This window comes from Falco punctatus (genome assembly GCF_963210335.1).
Source record: "Falco punctatus genome assembly, chromosome: 11".
NCBI classification, from domain to species: domain Eukaryota; kingdom Metazoa; phylum Chordata; class Aves; order Falconiformes; family Falconidae; genus Falco; species Falco punctatus.
Window position 1 is genome coordinate 21,564,878 of NC_137591.1, and position 22,194 is coordinate 21,587,071.

At 40.4% G+C, this 22,194-nt stretch overlaps 2 protein-coding genes across 7 annotated transcripts in view; one reads left to right on the top strand and one right to left on the bottom strand.

The window, feature by feature from the left end:
- The window catches only part of LOC308071536 (ferric-chelate reductase 1-like), a 30,894-nt gene extending 20,356 nt beyond the window's left edge, over positions 1-10,538 (bottom strand). The window contains exons 1-2 of one of the 3 annotated variants that reach the window (XM_080407107.1): positions 10,034-10,538; positions 9,829-9,914 (exon numbers count right to left, since the gene is read on the bottom strand). The gene's annotated coding sequence lies outside the window, so the exon portion shown is untranslated. Of the gene's footprint in view, positions 1-476; positions 737-9,828 lie in introns of those variants that run through there. The other 2 variants (XM_080407106.1, XM_080407104.1) reach the window with 2 other exon arrangements.
- Positions 10,539-10,683: 145 nt separating this feature from the next.
- Positions 10,684-22,194, top strand: part of AGL (amylo-alpha-1,6-glucosidase and 4-alpha-glucanotransferase) — a 38,678-nt gene continuing 27,167 nt past the window's right edge. For 2 of the 4 annotated variants that reach the window (XM_080407053.1, XM_080407054.1), the window contains exons 1-10: positions 10,684-11,001; positions 11,432-11,581; positions 14,210-14,420; positions 15,255-15,421; positions 15,833-16,036; positions 20,606-20,787; positions 20,990-21,101; positions 21,387-21,507; positions 21,689-21,791; positions 21,877-21,974. In XM_080407053.1, coding sequence (XP_080263179.1) covers positions 11,500-11,581; positions 14,210-14,420; positions 15,255-15,421; positions 15,833-16,036; positions 20,606-20,787; positions 20,990-21,101; positions 21,387-21,507; positions 21,689-21,791; positions 21,877-21,974 — 1,280 coding nt within the window. In that variant the 5' untranslated portion in view covers positions 10,684-11,001; positions 11,432-11,499. Of the gene's footprint in view, positions 11,002-11,164; positions 11,333-11,431; positions 11,582-14,209; positions 14,421-15,254; positions 15,422-15,832; positions 16,037-20,605; positions 20,788-20,989; positions 21,102-21,386; positions 21,508-21,688; positions 21,792-21,876; positions 21,975-22,194 lie in introns of those variants that run through there. The other 2 variants (XM_080407051.1, XM_080407052.1) reach the window with 2 other exon arrangements.

The window sequence follows — 22,194 nt, forward strand, 5'->3', positions numbered from 1 at the left end:
ATAAATTTGCAGCATGGTTTTAAAGCTTGTTATGTGCTTACTCCCTATCAAAGAGACACTATTTTAAAAGCGGGATAAGCAATCTTACAAAAGAATGCAATGTTTGTCTTTTTTCCATATATCCCACTAAGAATGAACAACGAGGCAAGGATTTTGCCCTGTTCAGTTCTTTGTTTATTTACCTTTCTGTTGGACAGCTGTTCTGCAGATAATCTTTAAGGCCCCAGCCTTGCAAAGTTTATCTATACAAAGAACCCAAGGTTGCAGGTTGACCTAAATATGAATAGTTTGTCACCCCAGCAAGCAAATCCCACCACAGGATCAGCACATTTACTGTAATAGTTCCCATACAGCCATCTCCTACACACATTAACAAAGAAATGAAATAAGTAATATTCATATAACATTAAGACGCAAACAAGATGCAAGAGGAACATAGTTGGTGTGGCTCCCAGATAAAATAAGCCATAGCTTACCTTTACTCATCAAAGCAAGCCAGCTTAAGAGTTTTCTCTAAAGCAATTCAGAAATGCTTGCATGACAGGCAGTAGCTACATGGTGCTTTAAAAGCTTCACTAGACTTTAATTTGCTTCAGAGCTACTGTACATATTCTATTAAGCATATACAGTTTTCAAAAAGCTTGCAGTACCCAGGCTTCGAGCACTCACTATCATCAGTTCAACCCAAGCGCCCTGGAGCTACTGCACCTTCTCAGCTAAGGCAGCCCTGCACCCTGCCCTCCGGCCCCGGTCCCGGTCCCGCAAACAGGGCGGCGGGGCCCAGCCCACCCCTTCCTGCGCTCGGGCCTCCCTCCGCGGCAGCGGTCGCCGCTCCGGCTGCGGGGCGGCCCCGGCACCGCCTCCCGCCGCCCGAGGAGGCACAGGGCCGGGCCGGGGCGGGCAGAGGCCGCCCCCGGGAGCGGGGCCCGCCGACGGGACGGGCTGCACCGCACCGGGCCGCACCGCAGCGCCCGCGGCCAGCGCTCCGTGCTCTCGCGTAAGCCGGGCCCAGCGGGCACCCCCGAAGAGCTGGGGTGCCGTGAGATGTGTTAAGGGCGAGTCATTTCTTTGCCGACCGCAGACGCCGGCGGTGCTGAGGAACGCCTCGGCTCGGTAAGGAGAGCCTTGGCCCGCGGGATTCACCGGGAGGCTGTCCTTGCGAAAGCGTGCGGAGCTCACCTGCGGCGCTCCTGGCGTGCTTGCAGGTGTTCACGTACACAGGTTTGCAAAATCAGGCTTTTCTTATCAAGAAAACAAATAAGTACTGGCTATAACCGGGCCTTTGCTGGCAGAAACTGCACTGACTTACATAGGCTTCGCCGAGTTCTGTTTTTCTTTAGTTTAATTGCTCACAAATCAAAGCAGCACAAAAAGACAATTAGTTAATAAAAATCTAACAGGAATTTTGCCCTCCCACAGAACAGAAATACTGTGTTTGCATTGGCAAACACCTTGACCGGAGAGATCTGATATTTTTGTTGCTTATTAGTAGGTCCGAGCCATTAAGTTTAACCGTATTTTCTTTAAAAAGTATTGTCTACTAAAATACAGCACATTTGTAAGTGCTCTGTTAGTGCCCTACTTTTTTCTCAGCTTCTATAAAAGCAGCATTAACCTTAGAGGTACTCTGTAATAGCATATCATAAGATATGTTTAATGAGAAAAACAATAATGAACTACTTTGCCTGATAAGACAAATTATTTCACTGTTACGCTTGTATTATCTTGCTCATGGAAGTCATGGGGAAGCAGAGATCTCACTAAGTACACAGCAACTGAAGAAACATAACATGTAATCAATAGTGTAAAATTAAATATGGATATTTCCCCCTAGCTGGGGGGAAAATATTTTCAGTTTACAATAGCCATTCATGGAGCCCCCAAAATATTAAAGAGTTTTAAAAAAAAAATGTAAGCCCAAGTATGTACATACTTCATTAAGTGCTTGTGTATTTCTAATTAATTTATGCTGATTAAAACCAGCCTTCCTTGAAGATACATTATTAGTATGACAAATACTAACAAATACATTTACAGTATGAAAACTCTGGTGACTACGGCAACCAATATACTTGACAATATTTAGGTTCATAACTTATAAAGATTATAGTGGAATTAACATCTAAGTATTTTTAAGATCTTATTTTAGGGTCTTGGCTTGTTGACAGAATGGGGTGTATACTTCTGAAGCATTGTTATAAATATAATATATGGAAGTAATTTCCTCATTAAAACCCACAAGGAGGGATGAAAATGCAAGCTACAATTCTGTTGGAAACTGTAATTGGAGTTTAAGAAAAAAAAAATCACTTATCTGTGAACGGCAAAGTGGGTAAGGGAGGGAATACTATTTTACTTCTCATTTTATAGCTTCTCATATTTCAGACAGTGTCAGTTATTGCCAGAGAGCTACAAAGCAAGAAAACGAGGAAAACACCAAGAAAACCAGGAAAAAACTCTGAGTGCAAGTACTCTTTCAGCACAGTCATGTCTGGAAGGACTCTTTTCAAACATACTAGTCTCCTTGAAAGACAAAATCATAATCAACAGTTCCATAGCCTTAATGAAAATACTTCTATGCGAGAGTACTGTATGCTAATTTGTTAAGTGTTTATATCAAATATGTAAAAAATGCATTAGGATATATGAACTATAAAAAGTCTGCAGATGCATCTTCTTTGTAAAGTGTACTCCAATTATAGTACTATTAGTGTGTTCATAATAATTCTGTGTTTACTGCAATGCAGAAGTTTTTAGCTTAACCATATGATCAGTTAGGGACATAGAGGGCTGCAGGCTGGTGTTTGAATCTTCCTGCAAGCCTGAAGAGATAAAGGCGTGTAATCTACTACTGAACTGTGTCAAAGACAATGACTTTAAGTGGCAAATGAACAACATAACATCTAATATGAAAAGAAGCTGATGACTTTTTTTTGGCATAGTTTGTTACAGGACCTCAAGGAAGTAACTGAAAGCTTGTAATTCTGAAAGCAACAGCAATTTCATAAAGGAGACTTCATGGTGAGAATATAAAGGGGAATTTCTGCTGCTTAAGAACAGAGGAAACAAGTGAAATACATATAATTTTAAAAATTAAATATTGTGCAGTCTAAGGCATATACTGATAGCTATGTCATTTTTTAAGCCCAAAGTAATATTGAAAACAATAAGCCATTGAAGCTAGGTCTGAAGAGAACCTGTGTTATTACATGGCTCCTTCTAATCAGTTTTCTTAGGTATTAATCTAACTATACAGCAAAACTGTGGTATTTTAGAGGGTCACTCCGTGCTCAAGTTTCATATGTGTGCACTAGGCAAATGGTTTCTCTGTGCTACTGGCAAGGTCATCACTGTAAAACACTGCTTGAGTTCAAGTGATGTGCAAAAAGGCTGCATGCCTATCAGATTGTAAAAATTTTTCCTATCAAAACAATTTGCATATGCTTTTTCCCCCCCAGGAGTGTGGAGTCACTGAAACACTCCTTACCATCCAAAAGTAGATAAATCATGATAAAAGTCACAATGTAGGATAACTTTTTTTTCCTCCATAATTAATTAATTCTCTTCCCTTGAGCTTTGGCACTGTTTCATACTTATCTATTTTAACAATTGACTTACTGTTAACCTACAAATTAGATAAATGTATTCCACTGACCTCCAGAAATATTCTTTTTAGGTATGCTTCTCTTCGGTCTTTATTCCTCTCTACGAATCAGCCCTTTCTACTTATACTATTTTTTAATATTTTTTTTTAAGTCACACATAAAAATTCACGCTTGGAAATGTATTTACACGAAAACAGGTATTTCCCTAGAGGTAAAACAACAGCGCATTTTATGGCTTTAAGTCAAATACACTAACTAGCCACCTGGGGGCATTAGCTGCTAAGTAAAATAAGGTTTTCCATTCTGGACCACACAGAAACCTACTTTCCTTTTATATCTCTATTCTGACACATCAACAGCTGAAGCACGGACACAATAAGTTTCTACCAAAACGTGCATCTACTTCGATTTGAAGAGGATTTTTTCGAAAAAATAGTTCCTTGCTTATCTGAAATGAAAGAATTAAGTTTGCTTCCCTGATAGCAGTTTGAGCCAGGTCTGTATAGTTGCTATGATGCAATCATAACTTACCACTTCTCCGAAAGAGTTTCCGCTTAATTCAGCACACAGCACAATTAAATCAATGGATAAAGGGCTGCAGTAAAATCATTTTACCTGCTTCAAGGGATGTGGGCCATCACTTTATCTGATGCACACTACTTAAGTTTTATCTGATGAAACTACTGAATTATTGACTTTACTGAGTTTTCTATGTTTCACCATTTTTGCAGTGCTTTTTAAAATTATTAATTTTATTATATCAGCAAGGTGTGATGAGATCCTATTATTCTGTTTCACAGGGAGCAAAGAGCTTGCTGGCAAAAGCATTGATCTGTAAGTGCTTCAGTTTAAGCCTCTTTAGACCTGACAACACAATCTGTAATGCGAAACTACAAGATTAATTGAAATCTAGTACAATCCTCTTCCACATGCCAATCAGTTTCTTTGGCAGCCAATCTCAATTTCATTCTGCCCTACAGCCTTTTTTCCCTCTTTTCTTTCATTCAGACTAGGATCTAATTTTACCACTCTTTTTGATCTCACCTCAAGAGGTCCTTTCACAGACAATCCCCTTCCAGTTTTTCACCTTCTTCTCAGCAGCTCTCAGTTTGTCTCCTTCATGGCTTATAAATGCGTTCTTTGTTCAGACCTGCTATGTCTGTAGGTTTTGTGGTTGCAATCATTCTGTAAGGGTGATGCAGGATGCACAACGCTGTTAGATGTAACAACATGCTAGTCAGTACATACCCAGTACCTCTGTGGGGGAACCATGTGGTGATGTTTGAGTATGGTCCATAGGAATGCTTACAGGGATTTTAGTTCTTTAGCAAGTCTCACCTAAATGCATGCAGAGACTTTTAAAAGCTAATAAACTGGTCAGACTGGTAAAAAGCATATCCAACACAGGAAAGTTGTGAGAAGAGTAAGAGACAGAAGATTGTTTCATACCAGCTTTCAAGTCCTGTAAGCAGCAATCTTCATCTGATGAGCACAGGGGAATATCAAGTGAGGTGTAAAGTGATGCGGTCCAGAGATGCTGTGGAAAGCTGCCCCCTGCACAGCCAGGAGCACATAGTCTCTGTGCAAGCTGGTACCTCCAATGAAGTTCCAGACTTTGGAGCAGGGGTCCTCAAACTTTTTGAACAGGGGCCTGGCGCGCGGATGAAGTGGCAGGCAGTCATCTGCAGCTGCGTGGTTTCCTCCCCCAGCCCCCGGGGGAGCAGGAGTTCTGTAAATACCGGGGGCCGGATTGATGACCCTGGGGGGTCGTATCCGGCCCATGGGCCATAGTTTGAGGACTTTGGAGGAACCTGCTGCACAGCACTTGCAGTGACCCAACAAACACATCACTGACATACTCTGAGGCAAAATATCAATACTGCACTACTGTATGAGACAGCGATTCCTTCACCAACAAGAGTCCAGTTGGAATGGAGAACCAGTGGTTTGCGCAGAGGTAAGACACTCTAAAAAGCTGGGCAACAGCAGCAGCAGTTTGTCCCAACATAGAGCAGTAATTCCTAGCTCCTGTCAGTTCATGCAGGAGCCACTGCCCAGTTATGGGCAAGCTACTTCTGATGAGCGATCCTAAACTCGAATTCATGGCTAACCAAAAGATCTGACAACATCAGTAAGACCAACATTTAGTAAGGACTTTGAATTTCTGGTAGCAGCATTTGGTGATGGGTCAACTGTAAATGCTGAATTAGGTGCACTGATTGCTATATAGCAAAAGAAGATTTGTTAGTCTGAATTTTAGCTTTGTAGCATTCTGGTGTGAACCACTTTTGCACCACCTTCCCTACTCTTCCTGCTCATATTTAACTTAGTGGTAGCATGCAAAAAATGACTGAAAAGAGGCCCGAGACTGAAAGGGATTTGGCAATGAGAAATCAGGAATTTGTTGCAAAGCATGAAGATTAGGAAGACATGAAAATTATCTTTTAAAACAAATGCTTGCTGTAGTCATACATTTGGTGAAATATTTTCCTTCTGCAACGTATCACAGCATGGTAGACTGTTTAAATTGCTAAGGCTTGAATTCTCTCTGTGCTGAAAGATTACAAAGCAGGCCCACAGACCACAGCATTAGCTTTCAATAACCTCATGTTATGTGGGACTAGTATGTAGTTATTTCTTCGCGGAGAAATCAGATGCCAGTTTTATACAACAGACACAAGTGCAATCAATTATTTATCATTAGAGCATAAAAAGCTGGCTAGGTAAGATTTAAGGATTATTATTTTAATGGACCAGGAAAATATCCATGGTATTCTCACTATAGTTTGATACAATAGGAAGGAGCATCATAAAGAAAATAGAGTGTATAAAAGACACTTTAAAAATATTTATTTTTCAGGAGGAAATATAAAACGAAAGAGCAGATCTGCTTAATAAAACATTACTACAGTTCCTTTAGGAACAGATGATCTGAAGTCTTAAATCTTAGTGTATCTCACTAGTGTTATATGGAACAATTTACAGGAAAATAAAAGTGCTGGTAGTGATTCAGCAAACTGATGTAATATGTTCTCTTGGGAAACAAAAACTGGTCCAGTACAAGTGAATTTATTTTGCGCTTAAGTTAAAATGTACAAGAATACCATTCAGACACTTAAATTTAAAATTTTATTTGTCAAGTCACCACATTTGCATAAGATTATTAATATCAAATTAATGTGATGCTGTTATCTAAAGCACAGTCAAATGCATCTTAAGCAAGTCTGTGAAAAGCTATATTTAACTACAACAAAATTTTATTTGGACCTCTTTAAAGATAAATGCATTGAATTTTACAATTTTCTATTAAAAATTAATAGCACCCTAACTTTACACAGAAGTTAAAGCAGAGAGCATTGATTGTTTGAGGCCACACAGTAAAAGAATGGCTGAGCTGGGATTAAAAACAAACAAAAAATGTTCCTGCAATCCAAAAATTCACAATGACATCAGGTTCATCTTTGAAAGGTCAAAGCAACACTGCCAAGTAACTAGAGGAAAGGGCATCTACAAGTTCAGTAAGGACACCGCATAGGCTAGTGTCCTAGCCTCTCCATCTTACTTGATTTCTTGCTTAGACATTTTTATTCCAGCCTACTATTTACTCACTGCCTATCTGGCTACTGCAATCTGTTTAGCTGTTTAGAAGGGATTGTAAAAAAATAGGCTACAGGTGATTACTTCAATGTTCTGACTAATATTTTCTCTCAATACTAGATTCTAATGTCCAAGGCCATATGAAAATTCCTGCTGGGCACATAACGTGTCTAAGGATATCGCTTGTTTTCAGCCACTGCATAGCAAAGATCTAACTTACAGAAAAGACTGCAGTCTGATCAGGTTGCAGAGATACAGTTTTAAAGAAAAGGTGCTTTCTTTCAAAATCAGGTTTGCATTTCTGGATGAGATCTCCCCATAAAAAGACAACAGCTAGACAGAAGATTCAACAGTTCATGAATTTACAGGTCATGAGTGTGGGCCACTGAGAATAACTGTGCTATTGCTTTAAATTTTATGAAGTCTAAATCTCCTACATACAGGCCAAAGGAATGTGCTTTTAATTTTAGCTAGATACTCAGTTAAGTTCTGTCTGTGCTAGTTGGCTTTTTCTGTTGCTATTGGGAGCGGTTGTTCTGTTATTAAAAAAAAAAATAGAAAAAAAGTAGTCATGTAAGTACTGCAAGTTCCCACACTTCACAGTCATAACCTTTAAAACAGGCATAAGCAATATGACATGAGTGCGATCTGACACCTAGTGAACGGGCTCCCCAAAGTTTATTGAGGCCACTACTAGGATAAGCGTTCTGTAATACTGTTGCAAAACAGAAAGCAAGAAGGGAGAGAGTAAGAGGAAGGTGTGCGTAAAAGGACTGTTCATAGCAGATACTTTAATTTCAAAGATAATGAATTTCAGCTTAGGTTACCTTATGTGGAATTTTTTTAAATTTTTTTAATTGCCTGTCTATGCACTTGTGCACTGATGTTTTGCTGGTGTGGTTCCCATATACAGAGAGCCTGGTCAATTTACTTCTGCTAAATTAACACAGGCCCCAAGTCTGCAAGGGATGTGGCAGCATAAGAGGTGATGATGATGGAGAAAGGATTACAGCAGTTTGCTCTGCCTTCCTGATTAAACTTTATCAAGGGAACTGCTGTATTCTTCAGTAGCTTTGTAACAGTGATTTTTTCATATTGAATTGAAGGCCAATGCAATGATATTGTTCTAATTATTGATTTAATAGTACTTAGGGAACTTTTTTACTGTGCAGTGGATCAAGCCCTTCATTTAGACTGTTGACATCTGTTTTAACTACAGTCACAAATGCTGGTCAAAATAACTGCTTCGGGATTCAGAGTCAGGAGGCTGTATGCTGGTTCAGTTTCCAAATGATTTTTGTCTTGAGAAATTTAAAACTCCTTTTTCATAAACTTGGATACATTTCAAAACACATCTAAATGCATAGTATAGTGGAAATGCGGCAATGTAAACCTAGTAATTAGAGCTGGGTGAGTTTCCTTATTAAGTTGGGAATACAAACGGGCCACATTTCGAAACTTAGGAGCAGTGGTGAAATTGCCTTCAGTAATACCCTTTTGGGGTTTTCTTGCTTTTCACCAGGTACTCAGCATGCACTTTAGGGTAACTATTTATGCAGAGGACTTGGCTACATAAGTGTTATTTGCTCTTCTTCTCCCAGAGCCGTTCACTGCATAAGCAGCACCCCATTTGCAGTAGGTGACAGAACAATAGCAAGCCTGGAAGAAGCACCTGTGCAAGGCTCTGTGGCAGACCAACTGCAGTCACTTCAGGATACTGAAACCGGCTGAGGACCATAGCAAAGAGATGGTCTGGACCTCTTTGAATTACATGTCTGTTGGTTTTATTTCTACCACGTCCATACCTTTTGGACCTTTTTGTATTTCACATTCTTATGTTGTATCTTCTTTACCAGGCCCCATCCAATTCAAAGAAAACAGCCACCATACCAGGAGAGCCAGGCTTCTGCTAGGTGCAAGTCTGCCCTGTATACAAAGTACGTAAGCCAAGCTAAGGAGTAAGTGGGCTAGGAAAGACGAGGAAGATGGGAGAATCCTGTTGGGCCCTCAGGAAACATCCGTGTAAAATAATCCAGATTGATAGTATCATGTTTGCATCATATCTGAATGAGTCTCACTGAGATGAGTGTTAAAGGAACTGAAAAAACGCACAGGGGGCTTTTACTAGGAATTTTCTGTCAGTCTGTCAAGGAACCCTAATATTGTCAGGGAGCACAGAAGTTCGACATATTCACTTACACCAACATGAAAACCTTTCTCAACAATACCAAAAAATGTGAACTGTAATGAGGAACAAACATTTCTTAGAATGTTCAGAGCGAGGAGCACATGAAGGGAGAAAGAAAAAGATTAGCTACCACAAGACAACTCAGTTTGAAATGGGTGGAAGTGTTTCTATGAATATCAAGACCTTTGGGCTGCCCCTAAACGCATCGTAGTTGGATGAACACATCACAGCAAGACACAGTTAGAAAGGCACGCATGGGATGACTGGCAGTAAACGGTTAAGTCTAAATTGTTTTGCAGACTCCTCCCAATTCCACAAAATATACCACCTTTAAAAATAATTTAAAAAAATGAATAGTGTAACAGTGACTGTAAATTGAGAAGCACTTGTTTGTTTGGTTGTTTTTAACATAGTTATCGGCAATAAAAATAGACTGACCTTCCAGAGCTGCAAGGCTGACCTTTACAGTGGGGAGCAGTTAATGACTTCGGTGGTGAGCGGCCTGGAGCAATTGTCCCAATATTCTGCAATATAAAGCAACGGTGAGGGCTGTGGTGGCAGCAGTTCGGGTGACACTATGCTTCAAAGCAAGGGTCGTTTGGTTTTGTTGGCTTGTTTAGCTGTTTTTTTTAAACCACCTTACCTTTTGGTCAAAGACAGATCCCTGGAGTTTGTGGTCTTGCCCACAGGCTATATATAGCGCCGAAACCCCCGCTGACATCATGTTTTTGTGCAGCGGCGCCTATCGGGAAGGAGGCGGCTGGCGGCTGCCGCGCGCCGCGGCGGGAACGCTGAGGGGAGCCCGCGCGGCGGCGCGTCCATCGCGGCCGGGCCCGCAGGGGGCCGCCGGGCTGCTTCTGGCAGCCTTTAAAAGTGACGTTTTCCACAGCGAAATGCCCGTTAAGTCACACGGAACTTTAGTGTCAGGTGTCTGAGCCCTCTCGGTGGGAATCCTCTCGTGTCCGCACGCACAAGCCGTGTGAGAGGCACTGGCGGGAGCTATAGCTGTGCGGGCAGGGACAGGAGACCGGGTACCGCGAGGCTGCGCTCCCTGAAAGCCCCGGGGTGCGCCGGGGCCCGCACTCACGGAGACCTCAGCCCGCTCGCAGCCGCGTGACCGCTTGAGACGGGGGGTCGCTTCGGAGGTAACCTCTCCCCTCGGGGCGCGCTCCCCGGGGCGGGCAGGGCCGGCCGGGGCGGGACGGGGCGGGGCGAGGCGAGGCGGGCGGGGCAGGCCCTGCCCGGCAGGGCGGGGCGAGGCGGGGCGGGGCGGGGCATGCTTTGCCTGGCCCTGCCCGGCCCTCCCTGGCCCGGCCGGGCCCTGCGCTCTCGCGGGAGCTGCGCCGGCGCCGCCCGTCTCCGTGCGCGGCCGTGGCGGAACCAATAAAATTTGTTTCAAAAAAAGCAAGAGAACGGGAGGAAAAAGCGGTCCCGCCGAGTTTGATGCGGCTGCTGGCGAGTGCGTGAGTGACTGCCCGCCCGGCCGGCCCGGGGCTGCTGCAGCAGGCGAGGGCGGACGGGTTGCGCCAGCCCCCGCCCCGGCTCCGCTCGGCCTCGGCAGCCGTCGCCCTCAGCGGGGAGCTGCGCCTCCGTCGCTCTCCGGGCCCGCTCGTGAGTATGGGGGGAGCGGCTGCGGCGGCCGCCGCTTCCCGCAGCGGCAGGGCGGTGACAGGGGGCCTGGCGCCGGCTCCCGGCAACGCCGGGGCGAGTGTCAGGTGTCAGGCTCCCCCCCCCGGGGGCGGCTCGGGCCGGGGGCACCTCCGCGGCGCTGGCTGCGGGCCGGGCTGCGCTGCGGGACGGGGAGCGGCTCCGGGGCGCTGCCGGCGGCGGTCCCCGGCCGGGGGAGGGCTGGGTGTCTCCTGACAGCTCCCTTGTACCCTCCTGCTCCTCTTCTCCGCCCTGCGGCGCCTCGTCTCCTCGCTGCTCTGGGGCTGGGGAACATGTAAGCAAGAGCAGCGGCGTGAGGCGTTCCCAGACGGCCGCCGCCCGCCCGGGGGTCGCCGCTGACCGGTGGGTTTTTGTCTGTGTTCCCTCACGGCAGGGCTCGCTTCTCCCTCCCCGAAGTGAGTCTCTTGGCGCGGGCGGAGTGTCGGGCAGACGGCCGCAGCCATGCCGAGCGGTAAGGAGACGCGGCTGCTGCACCTCAGCGAGATGGAGAAGCTGGATAAGACCCTCTTCAGGTTGGAGCAAGGTAGGAGGGGGGGCGGCGGGCTGCGGCCTCCCCCTCCCCGCAGGGAGCCTCGGGGCCGGCTGAGGGAAATGGCCGGGAGCCGGTCACCTTCTTCGGGCAGCAGTGGAAGGGGAGCTCAGCCTGCGGGGGTGTTTTGGTGGTGTTTTGGGATGAGTTTTTTTTCTCCCTTGTTTTAATACGAAACAATTTCTTACATGCTTGCTCCCACTGCAGAGCTCTGTGGGCTGCAGTCACGGTTCGGTCTGACTCCTAAAACTCTTCAGAAATGAAGAGCGGATTGACTAGGACCCGTCAGTCTTCACGGGAATGAAGTGAAAGCATTTTTTAGACAGGCCCTGCAGGACAGGACCTCTCCTTCTATAACATGTACTTCAGGGACCTGAAAAAGTGCTCATAAATCCAGCTCTCTAGTATTTATCTGCAATGTGTTATGCAGCACCCCATCTTTAATATTACGGTTTTGAAATGCATCAGTAATACTAACATTTTGCAAAGTCTGAGGTAATATTTCAGAATATGGGCTCTAGCTCTTGCCAAATCTTATCTTGCCTGTTGGATTTCTTATAGCAGTGCTGTGTTAGTATTGTGGCTGTGTACTTGTGAGAACTTGATATTGTTTCTCTGAAAGTGTTCGTAAGTCTATTTAAAAAAAAAAAACAACCAAGACAAAGCAAACAAAAAACCACCCCATTATTATGCTGGTCAGCAAATTCAGACTATACAACTGTAGCCACTGTCTATAGAAACAGTTCTTAATGATGCAAAAAAAAATTATTACTCATGAAATTTTGTGTGGTTTATTATTTTGTTACTGATCTAGGAACCTGATATCAAAGTGGCTTGGTAGAAGAGCAAGATCTTGGTTCTCAAGAATAAGAATTCAACTATGCTGACTTCAAAATTTTCAGACAGTCTAATCTAAGAAAATCTTAGTAGTGAGGAAGTGCAGAGTTGACCCAAACCTCCGTTGTTAATTCGTCCTTCCAGTCCTGTAAATTCTGTTGGAAGGAGTCACACAGAAGCGCATGGCTATCAAACAGTCAAAGTGCCTCCGCTGGTAGCGGTCTCTGAGAGGGCATAGCTAATTTTGAGCACTGCATTCCTGATGTCAGTGTAACTGTTACAGGAAATAAAATAGCAGTGGCATATATCCCTGTGCTCTAATTTTAGTAATCCCTGTAATAAAATGTCAGGAGGGTACTGGGGAGAGTGCATTTAAACTTCCAGCGTGGTGCTGGGGTTTTTTTGGTGTTTTTTTTTTTTTTTTTTGTATGTGTGTGTGTGGTGGGGTTTTTTCTTGTCTGTTTTGAAGTGGGGTGGGTGGTTTCTTTGGGTGGTGGTGGTGACGGTGGTGGTGGTGTTCTTGGGGTTTGCTGTGGTGTTTGCATTTGCAGTCAAATTATCTTCATTTTACCTGACAGACATTCAGATCCTAAACCCACTGCTTTATCTGGTTGGTTTTGTTGCAGTGGTGATTATGTTAGTAAGTGAAACTCTGAGCTTGGTGATACATACATTTAAATGTATTCAGACTGTCTGGCATTAGAGTCCCTGTGATTCTATGTAATAAGCAAGTGGGGGTTTTCTACTTAAGATACTGGAACTTGACTTTGTTCAGGGTGTGTTTTATTCTTTGTAATTCATTATCTGTGTACTAATGACTTTCTTTTTACAAATACTTGGCTTTCTTTTACTCCCTGTTTTGTAGACTGCTAGGGCTAGTAGGTGTTTTACTACAGCTAACTACTGTAGTAATGACTGCCATGTAATTTAGTAAAAGTTACTGTGCAACACTTATACCTGTTTAAGTCATTTGAAAGGACCCTGTAATTAGCCATGCATGTGATGGTGTCCCTCATACTTGCAAGTGGAAACCTATTCTGAAACCTCTTGACTAAATGGCATTTTTCATGTCTAACTGAACAAAGTACAGTATGGTTTTAGGTCCTAATATTTTAACTTATTTTTGTTCTCATTTGCATGGGTATCTTAAACCTAAATACTGTGCTTTGTGTGTGTTTCACCTGCGGCACATACACAAAATGCCCTTTGGTTGGCTGCCGTTCTCTGAAAGTGTAACAATTTGTTTGTACGTTGTAGATTACACACAAGTATATATCGTTTTACAGTTAAAAGCATAAGGGGTTTAGTGTTATTTAGTGAACTGTCAATAGAGAATGAAGGAATTTGAAATATTTTCTGTTTCAAAATGCGTTCCAAAATTTTTTCAGATGTTTTCATGGGTCAACTTTATATATATACTTGATAAACCTTGATACTTGATGTAACGTAGTCCAAAATCTGTATAAAATTGTATGTGATTTGATGATCATGTTGTTTTGCTGTATTTTGGTTTTAATACTTTTTATATAGCAAAGAGGAACAAATTGGAAAGGAGATGAATAGTGCCATATAAGCAAAGGAAAAGGACTATATGTAAAGTCTGCAAAGAACAATGTTAGGAAGGTAGGGAGAGATGATGCAGTAGAAATATACCATTCTGCCGAAATTATTGGCAGATGTGTTGGTGCGCTTTCTTCTTAACGTAATATCAAACTATTATTTGTAATTGCAGAACAGAAATATCTAGTCCTCCTGATAAAGTGACTTTTATCTTTTTTTCTTGAGGTTTTGAACTACAGTTCCGATTGGGCCCGACTCTTCAAGGCAAGCCTGTTACTGTGTACACAAATTATCCAGCTTCTGGAGAAGTATTTGATCGCCACAAGTTCAGGACACTATCGTGGCACAATCCTACAGGAAAAGAAGATGACTCTGACAAATACTGCAAACTGGATCTCCAGATTTCTGGGTCATACCAGTACTATTTCAGTCTTGGGTAAGTGAAATTCTATCCTGCAGCAAATGCGGTCTGCTCCCTTGGTCTACATTTTAACCTGAAGAAATCACTGTTAAGAATAAAAACGTTTTTTCCATTAATTTTTCAAATTGCAGCCATGGGGCCTATCTGAATCTGCTAATGAAAGACAGTAGCTGTGGTGGTTGTTTGGTACTTTCTGATGTAAAGATACTAGGGAGAATATACAGAATAAAGCTGATCAGTTTTCTGTGAATGTTGGCGAGGCAAACCATTTTTACAAGATTTGAAGTCATCAGCATTCTGAGTATCTGAATGATTAATTTGTGCTTTCTTCATTGACTTTGAAGGTTGTTTTCTGTATTTCTAGCACAGAGGTTCTGGCATTGTTTACTTCACATTCTTCACTTCCTCCTTTGTTTCAACAGGGGAAGTGCAAACAAGAATGCCAATATCTGTAATGATTGTAGTCTGGTATTCTGAGTGCCTGGAAGATGGGTTGATAAATTCCCTCGAGCTTAAAAGGGCATTTAGCTCGGGATTCTTCCCGAGGATGGTGCTCCAAATGGAGGTATTTGTATGCAAGATGGACAGTCATGCTTGCGTTGTTTCTGTCCATATCCTAAAAGGGAGAACCTGTATCCTGTCTCAGAAAATTAGAAAGGTATCTTACTATTGCAGAGAGTGTAAAGCTTTCTAACCCGACTGTATTCTTGTAAACTGCAGTCCTGCTCCTCCACCTACCCCCAACCACTATACTGCGCTACTGTGTTTTTGAAATAGCTGAGCTTATTGAGCTTTCTGAAACTGAACTGGTACAATGGGTATTTACTAATGAAAATCAATTTTTCCTAGAAATGAAAAAAGTGGTGGAGGTTACATAGTTGTGGATCCTATTTTACATGTCGGAGCTGATAATCATGTGTTACCTTTGGATTGTGTTACACTCCAGACGTTCCTCGCTAAGTGTCTGGGACCATTTCATGAATGGGAAGATAGGCTGAAAGTTGCAAAAGAAACAGGTAATGCCAATACATGTATTAAAGGATATCTGGTTTTGTCTTATGATCAAAACCCAAAGTTACACTTAAGAGTGGACAGCTCATTTGTTCTTTAGTTTGTAGACTAAATATTTTCCACTAGATTCAATTTAATTAACAGATTAAGTCAGTCAAATGATTAAAATATTTGCAGAGGTGCAAAAAGTCAGGGATTTCCTAACATGGGAAGCTACTTGTGTTTTGATTTCAGGTAGGCTTGGAAGGCTGAACTGACAGGGTGATTTTTGAAGTTTGTGTTATGTAGAATGTCAAGGAGAAGATTCACATTAATTTACACTGGTTATCCCACACACTAGCTTTAAGTACATTAAGCTTCTTTCAATTAACTGAAATTTGTTTTTCTTATTAAATAAATGGTTTCTTATTATATAGGTTACAACATGATTCATTTTACACCACTGCAGAAGCTTGGACTGTCTAGATCATGTTATTCACTGGCTGATCAATTAGAAGTAAATCCTGAATTTTCAAGCCCTAATAAAAAGTGCACTTGGAGCGATATAGGAGCTCTTGTGGAAAAACTGAAAAATGAATGGAATATGCTTTGCATCACAGATGTGGTCTACAATCATACTGGTATGATTTTTTTTTGTGTGTGTGTAAATAACCACATTGGTCCTATAATTATATTTCATTATTTGCCTTAACTTCCCCCTTGAACCAATCTTTTAGTAGTGGTTTTAAGCATCTTAGTTGTCTCTGCCTTTGAAAGTCTCAAATGCACAATAACTCTTTATGATTGTAACTGATATGTCTCCATAATAGATGTGAAAATTTAGTATTGTTACTGAAAGGAGTGGATAGAGCCCTTAGAGCGAACTAATGAACTGTGCATGTGTGTTTTTAATAATGCACTTATTTTTATGATCTGCGATATGCAGCTCCCACATAAATGAATGGCATCTGCATTATGAATTTTGTTGAACAGAAACTGAGTGCTTTCTTGTAGTTTAAAAGAAACTGCACTAATTTGGACCTAACATACAGACGACAAACAGAATAGGGACAAGAGGCTACGATTAAGCAGTGGAGGAAATGTTACAGGCTAAGTCTGTGGGGAAAGGAGGAAAAGGAGAGAGCTTTGTGTTTGGGGTGGAGGGTTTTTAACAGTTACACCAAGGCATTGAAGGATTTACTTAATGGATTGAGGGGTGGTGGATTTTCTTCAGTATGATCTAATGAAATTTCAATTACAGTACCTAATCATTTGTATTTTTGCTGATTATTTGGATAATGAGTTTACTTTGATTGTGTTTATAATGCAGTTCTCATCTTATGCTGTAATCCTGAAGATCACAATAATTAGCATGCTCATACCAGAGAGTACAACAAATGGTTGTGTAGGTTGATTTGCAGTTCTCTGATGCTTTAAAAAAACCAAAAAACACCTAACCACAGATAGCTGTGAATTTAAAGCTTTATTTGCTTCAGTTCTTTGGTGTTGACCACTGCCAAACACTCCTATCCAATCAGTCTGCGGTGCAGTGTGGGGCCTGTTTGCACTATCTATTTGTGGAAAAGTTACTAAGTATAGTTATTGGCTGTGTGTCTAAGGGAATTAGGCTTTTAAATGTTCTCCCAATTTTGGATAAAAAATTTGCAATTTACCAACTGGAAGTCCAGTTTCTCTCACACATGCTTAAGATCCTGTCATCTTTTTATTGTGTGTATTTGCATGCTACCAAGGAGAATGTTTTTACGGAAAGAAATACCTAACTCTGAGATAATTATTAGACTCCAAAATACTTGAGAAGAAAAATGTCACATTATTTGGCTGCATTTGTAGAAGGAGCTTTTCAGGTTATGTTCAGAATTCAAAGTAATCTTTATTGGAATGAATGACTAAACATCTGTACTACAGTGAAATGATGTTTAGAAGTGTCATCTAGCAAGACAGAAATAGTCAGGTGACCATGGTCCTGACTTATGTCATTAAGCGAGGTATACCTGACAGCTTTGGTTTTTGCTTTCAGATGTTAAAACACAATTCACACACACACAGACACTTTGTTATTTATTTTGAAAACCTCTTGATTTCCAACTGACTCCAAATTTTGTGAAATGCCAAATTTGGCATAAGCAGAAAGATAAGTTGATAAATGTCTTGAGTAATCAGTGATGTTGTATATGCCGGGGGGGGCTTTTGAAATAAGAAAATAGGCAAATAGTTTGGGGATTCTTTTTGTCTGGATCTTGATTAGATGGAAATTGAACTGTACTATTTTTTTGTATTTTAATTGAACAGTAGTTTCTAGTAGTTAAACTAGTTCATTCCTGCAAGGTAGGGTGATTTTAATTGTAAAACATGTTTCATTGAGCCATTTGAATATAAAAGACACAAAAGGTCTAGTCAGTTATTTTGAGCAGGTTATGGATACTTGTGCATCGTTATTAATTCTGCAGCATGTCTGCATTAAAAGCTTAAGTTGTCTGACAGTAAATCCTCTAATGCTGGTAATTCTAATAGCCTGTGACCCCTCAGCTTACACTGATTGTACCTGTTGGAAGTTTCTGCTTTCTAGATGAGACCACTGTATAAGAATGGCAGTGCTTCCCCTCTGTTCCTGTTGTGAACTCAGACGGCTCACTTCCAACGTTAAGTGGTTAAGCTAAGGTGTTTGGCCTTTAGGCTGGAACGGAGAACAGACTGCTTGCACAGTAGAGAACAGTGGGAATCAGTTTTTGATGTTAACATCTCTGTTGGGCTCTAACGAAAGCCAGCATCTATGGCTGGACTTTAAAGTAGATGCATGCGCTAGCGTTAAATATAGATAAAACTTTGGCATATTAGCATGAATATCATAGATAAACCTGCAAGCGCTAGTAACTGGGCAGATGTGCCCTTTCCAGGCTGCTCTTTCCTTCAGGGTATTCAGATGCCCTCAAGTGTGTGTTTGCTGGTATTTGCTTCTTACTAGGAGACAGGGAAAGGAGAGGAGTTCTTTTCTGAGCTTTCAGTGACTGTAATAAATCCTATGAAGTAATAAAAATAAGCTGAAATAAATTATATCTTCTTTATCTTTCAAAGAGGCTACTATTGTTTAATGGAAATTGAACACTTGAGTAAATCCTACTTCCAAGCACTTGACTAATTAAATCAAACACCACTTTTTCTCAGCATTATAAAGGCAAGGGGACAAAAAAGAAGTGTTGGGCAGTAAGCATCACTCCTGAAGATTAAGTCTGTGTTTGATTTATATAACAATGGATTAGTCCTTAAAAAAATGTGAATTTATTTTCTTAAATAAAAATGTAATTTTAGAAATTGTTTTCTGTAGTTGCTCATCTTGATATATCCATATTTTTATATTTATGTGTATTTTCTTCCTACCTCTAACAAATGTAATAACAAGTGATGTTATAGGCAATTTTTTTTCTTTGTGTTCTGTTGTGAATCATTGGAGCTTACCTTCTGATCAGAAATCATCAGTCTGTGCCACAGCAGAATTAGTGGAAGGCTTGTTGGCTTTTCTTTTGCATGCTGACACCTTAAATTAATTCTAAAATGACAATATATCATTTAAATTATGTTTACTCATGAAAGTACTTAATAATAAATCATGGTCCTTGCTAGATGCATAGAATAAGCTAGTTGTACTTTTTGGAGAGAAATATTTTTTTTTTCAGAAGGAGTTTATGTATTTAAAAAAAAAAAAGGGGGGGGGGGGGGTGGATCTGGTTGGCCTAGAACAGCCTTTAACAGCCTGAGCTTATTATTGCTTTATGTAACTTTAAAGTAAGTATAGTGGATTTATTTGTAGGTGACATTTAAACCATGAAGACCTTAATTTCCACAAATGATCTGACCTTATAAACATGAAATTTTGCCATTTTCATAATGGTCTTGAGGTACAATGTAAGAAGGGTGTTCAGAAGAGCTGTTCATACTATAGACTGAGAGAGTATACTTTTTTCCCGCTTCTGACGTTTTTGTTTGAACTTCTTTGAACTAAGCAAATTAGGGGTTAATTGTTCTGCTGTCATTTTAGACACATGAATGGCTCTTTCTTCATATTTCCAATGTAATTGTTAGTATTTTCCCTTGTGTGAAGTACTAATACCTTTTTTCTCTGCTTTTCTAAAACAATAGATTAATAAGATGTGTTCTGTGAGATTTTTTTTTTTTAAATCCAACTTGTAAAACCTGAGTAAAAGTTTATTTTGTTCTTATGCATTTCATTTGTGTTTCGGTTTTTTTTTTACATTTAGCTTTTCAATTCCGGAGATTTATTCAAAAGAATACATGAAAATTATTTTCAGTTAAGCAGTGTTTAGCATGGTTGGAAAGAAATTAACTCTTGAGGATTTTTTTCTTGTCATACCTCCAAAATCAAAATTATCCTTTCTGTGTATATATTTACTCATACTTCTGCATGCACACTACTGTCTATGTTAGAATTACTATGCTCATTTTCTAGTGAAGGCTCCTTACCTTCTTTTAGTTAATTCTTGATGCTCAGTGTATGTTCTGGTGTTTGTTGATGCTACTGGGGAGGTTTAGGGAAATAGACACAGAGTGTAGCGTTTGATCTGAACTAGTGTGCCATTTGCATGCACCAGACAATTCAGTCATCTTACTGTGTAACTGGCATTGCTTCCCACTGCTCTGCTTCTTATTACATACACAACAGTGTCACAGCTAATCCTTTCTTAAAAGCCCATTTAATTACATTTTTCATTACTTATTTTTTGGGTGGTGTATGTGCACTCTGGCTATGTATGTGTAGCATCTGACAGGGTTAAAAATATTGAAAAACAAACAACTTAGGATATCTTAAATCTTAGCGTAGGATGTACGTCAGGCTTTCAGCACACAAAGAGCATTTAATGTCCGTTATTTGATGCATTTTCTGCAACGAAAATACAGGGTTTTTTAAAATAGTTTTAGAATTTGTGGTACTATTGCGTATTTTTATGTAAATATTAAGTTTCTCTGCTACTGTATTTGTTCAAAACAAATGGCTATCAATAATGCACACTTCTGCATAAGATGTGGTTTTCTATTGGCATTGAAAACTTAAGTGAAATATGAACTAACCATACATGCCATCATAGTACCTTAACTGCTTGGTGTTAAGACAATTTCAGAAAATGTTTGTGTACTTACTTTTTTCTTTTTCTCACCTCCTCCCTTTCTTGAATAAGCTACTAACAGTGAATGGCTCAGGATGCATCCAGAATGTGGTTATAACCTTGTAAATTCTCCACATCTGAAGCCAGCTTGGGTCTTGGATAGAGCTCTGTGGCACTTGACCTGTATGGTGGCTGATGGAAAGTGTACTGCTAAAGGAGTCCCTCCCTTGATTGAAAATGATCATCATCTGAATGTGAGTAAGAACTAAGTATAAGCTAATGAACACTATAAATAGCTGAATAATCCTTTAATATTTCTAAAGTTGGTGTTATACTTCGCAGATATGTTTAATGATTTACTTCCAATATTTCTTCTGAAAAATTCACGAGTGCTTAGCTTTTCTTAATTATATTAACCATCAACATTATTAACTAACATAACTCTTATTTTTATAGTGTATCCGTAAAATAATTTGGGAAGATATATATCCAAAAATTAAACTATGGGAATTTTTCCAAGTGGATGTTAACAAAGCCGTGCAGCAATTTAAAACTCTTCTAACTCAAGGTAAAGGAGGATTATGTTACTGAGACATGTGTCTTACATAGTTCAAGTTAATTCTAGGTAAACTTAACATTAAGCTGGAAAACCAAATAATCCCTATCCTCCCTATGTGAGAAATTTACCATGCTGATTTAAGCATGCAGGAATGCTTTGAGGGCTAGTAAAGCCTCTGAAGACTTTGTGCCTCTTCAAAGCCTTTACCCATATCTTGCTTATGCTAGAATTATGAAAGTTGTATGTCTTTTAAATGTAATTCCTATTTTTTACTTTTTTCTATCTTGTTCTTAGGCAAAATCAGCACTAAATCTGATCCAAATCAACATCTTCAAATAGTTCAGGACCCTGATTATAGAAGATTTGGCTGTACTGTAGATATGAATATAGCATTGGCAACATTCATACCACACAGGTATTGTATTATTGATTGCAACTTAAAATCAGAATTGAAGTTAAATTTGCAAAACCTAGCAAATGAAACTATTTTCGGAAGTGGGAAAAATTAATTTTTCATTCCTTTTAGTTAGGTATACTACATGTTCTAAAAAAAAATTCTGCTAATTTTTCTCTGCTTTTAATGTCCTCCCGACAAGCAATGGACCCGCTGCAATAGAAGAATGTTGTAACTGGTTTCGCAAGAGGATTGAGGAACTGAATGCTGAACAATACAGGCAAACTAATCACCATCAAGAGCAGGTCTCATAATTACTGTGTGTTATGATTAATTGTTTTAAATTGCAAATATATGCAGACATTTAATGCATAATTTAATTATTTCTAGGCTGTCAATTGTCTTGTGGGGACTGTGGTTTATGAACGACTGGCTGGCAATGGTCCGAAGCTGGGTCCTATCAGCAGAAAAAACCCTTTAGTTACCAGGTATATATATTTAATTTTTTTTGAAACTATTGGTATCTATCCAGGGAAATTGAGTTCAAAGTTCATTAAAAACAAACATTTGTAGATACAAGTGTATGTTTTGTTCATGGGAAAGAAATGCCATTTAATGAATTGACTGTCTTTTTTAAAGCAACAGTGATAACTTGAAAAAAAAAAAAATTACCAGAGAGCATAAAACAACACTCAGAGAACTGTGAAG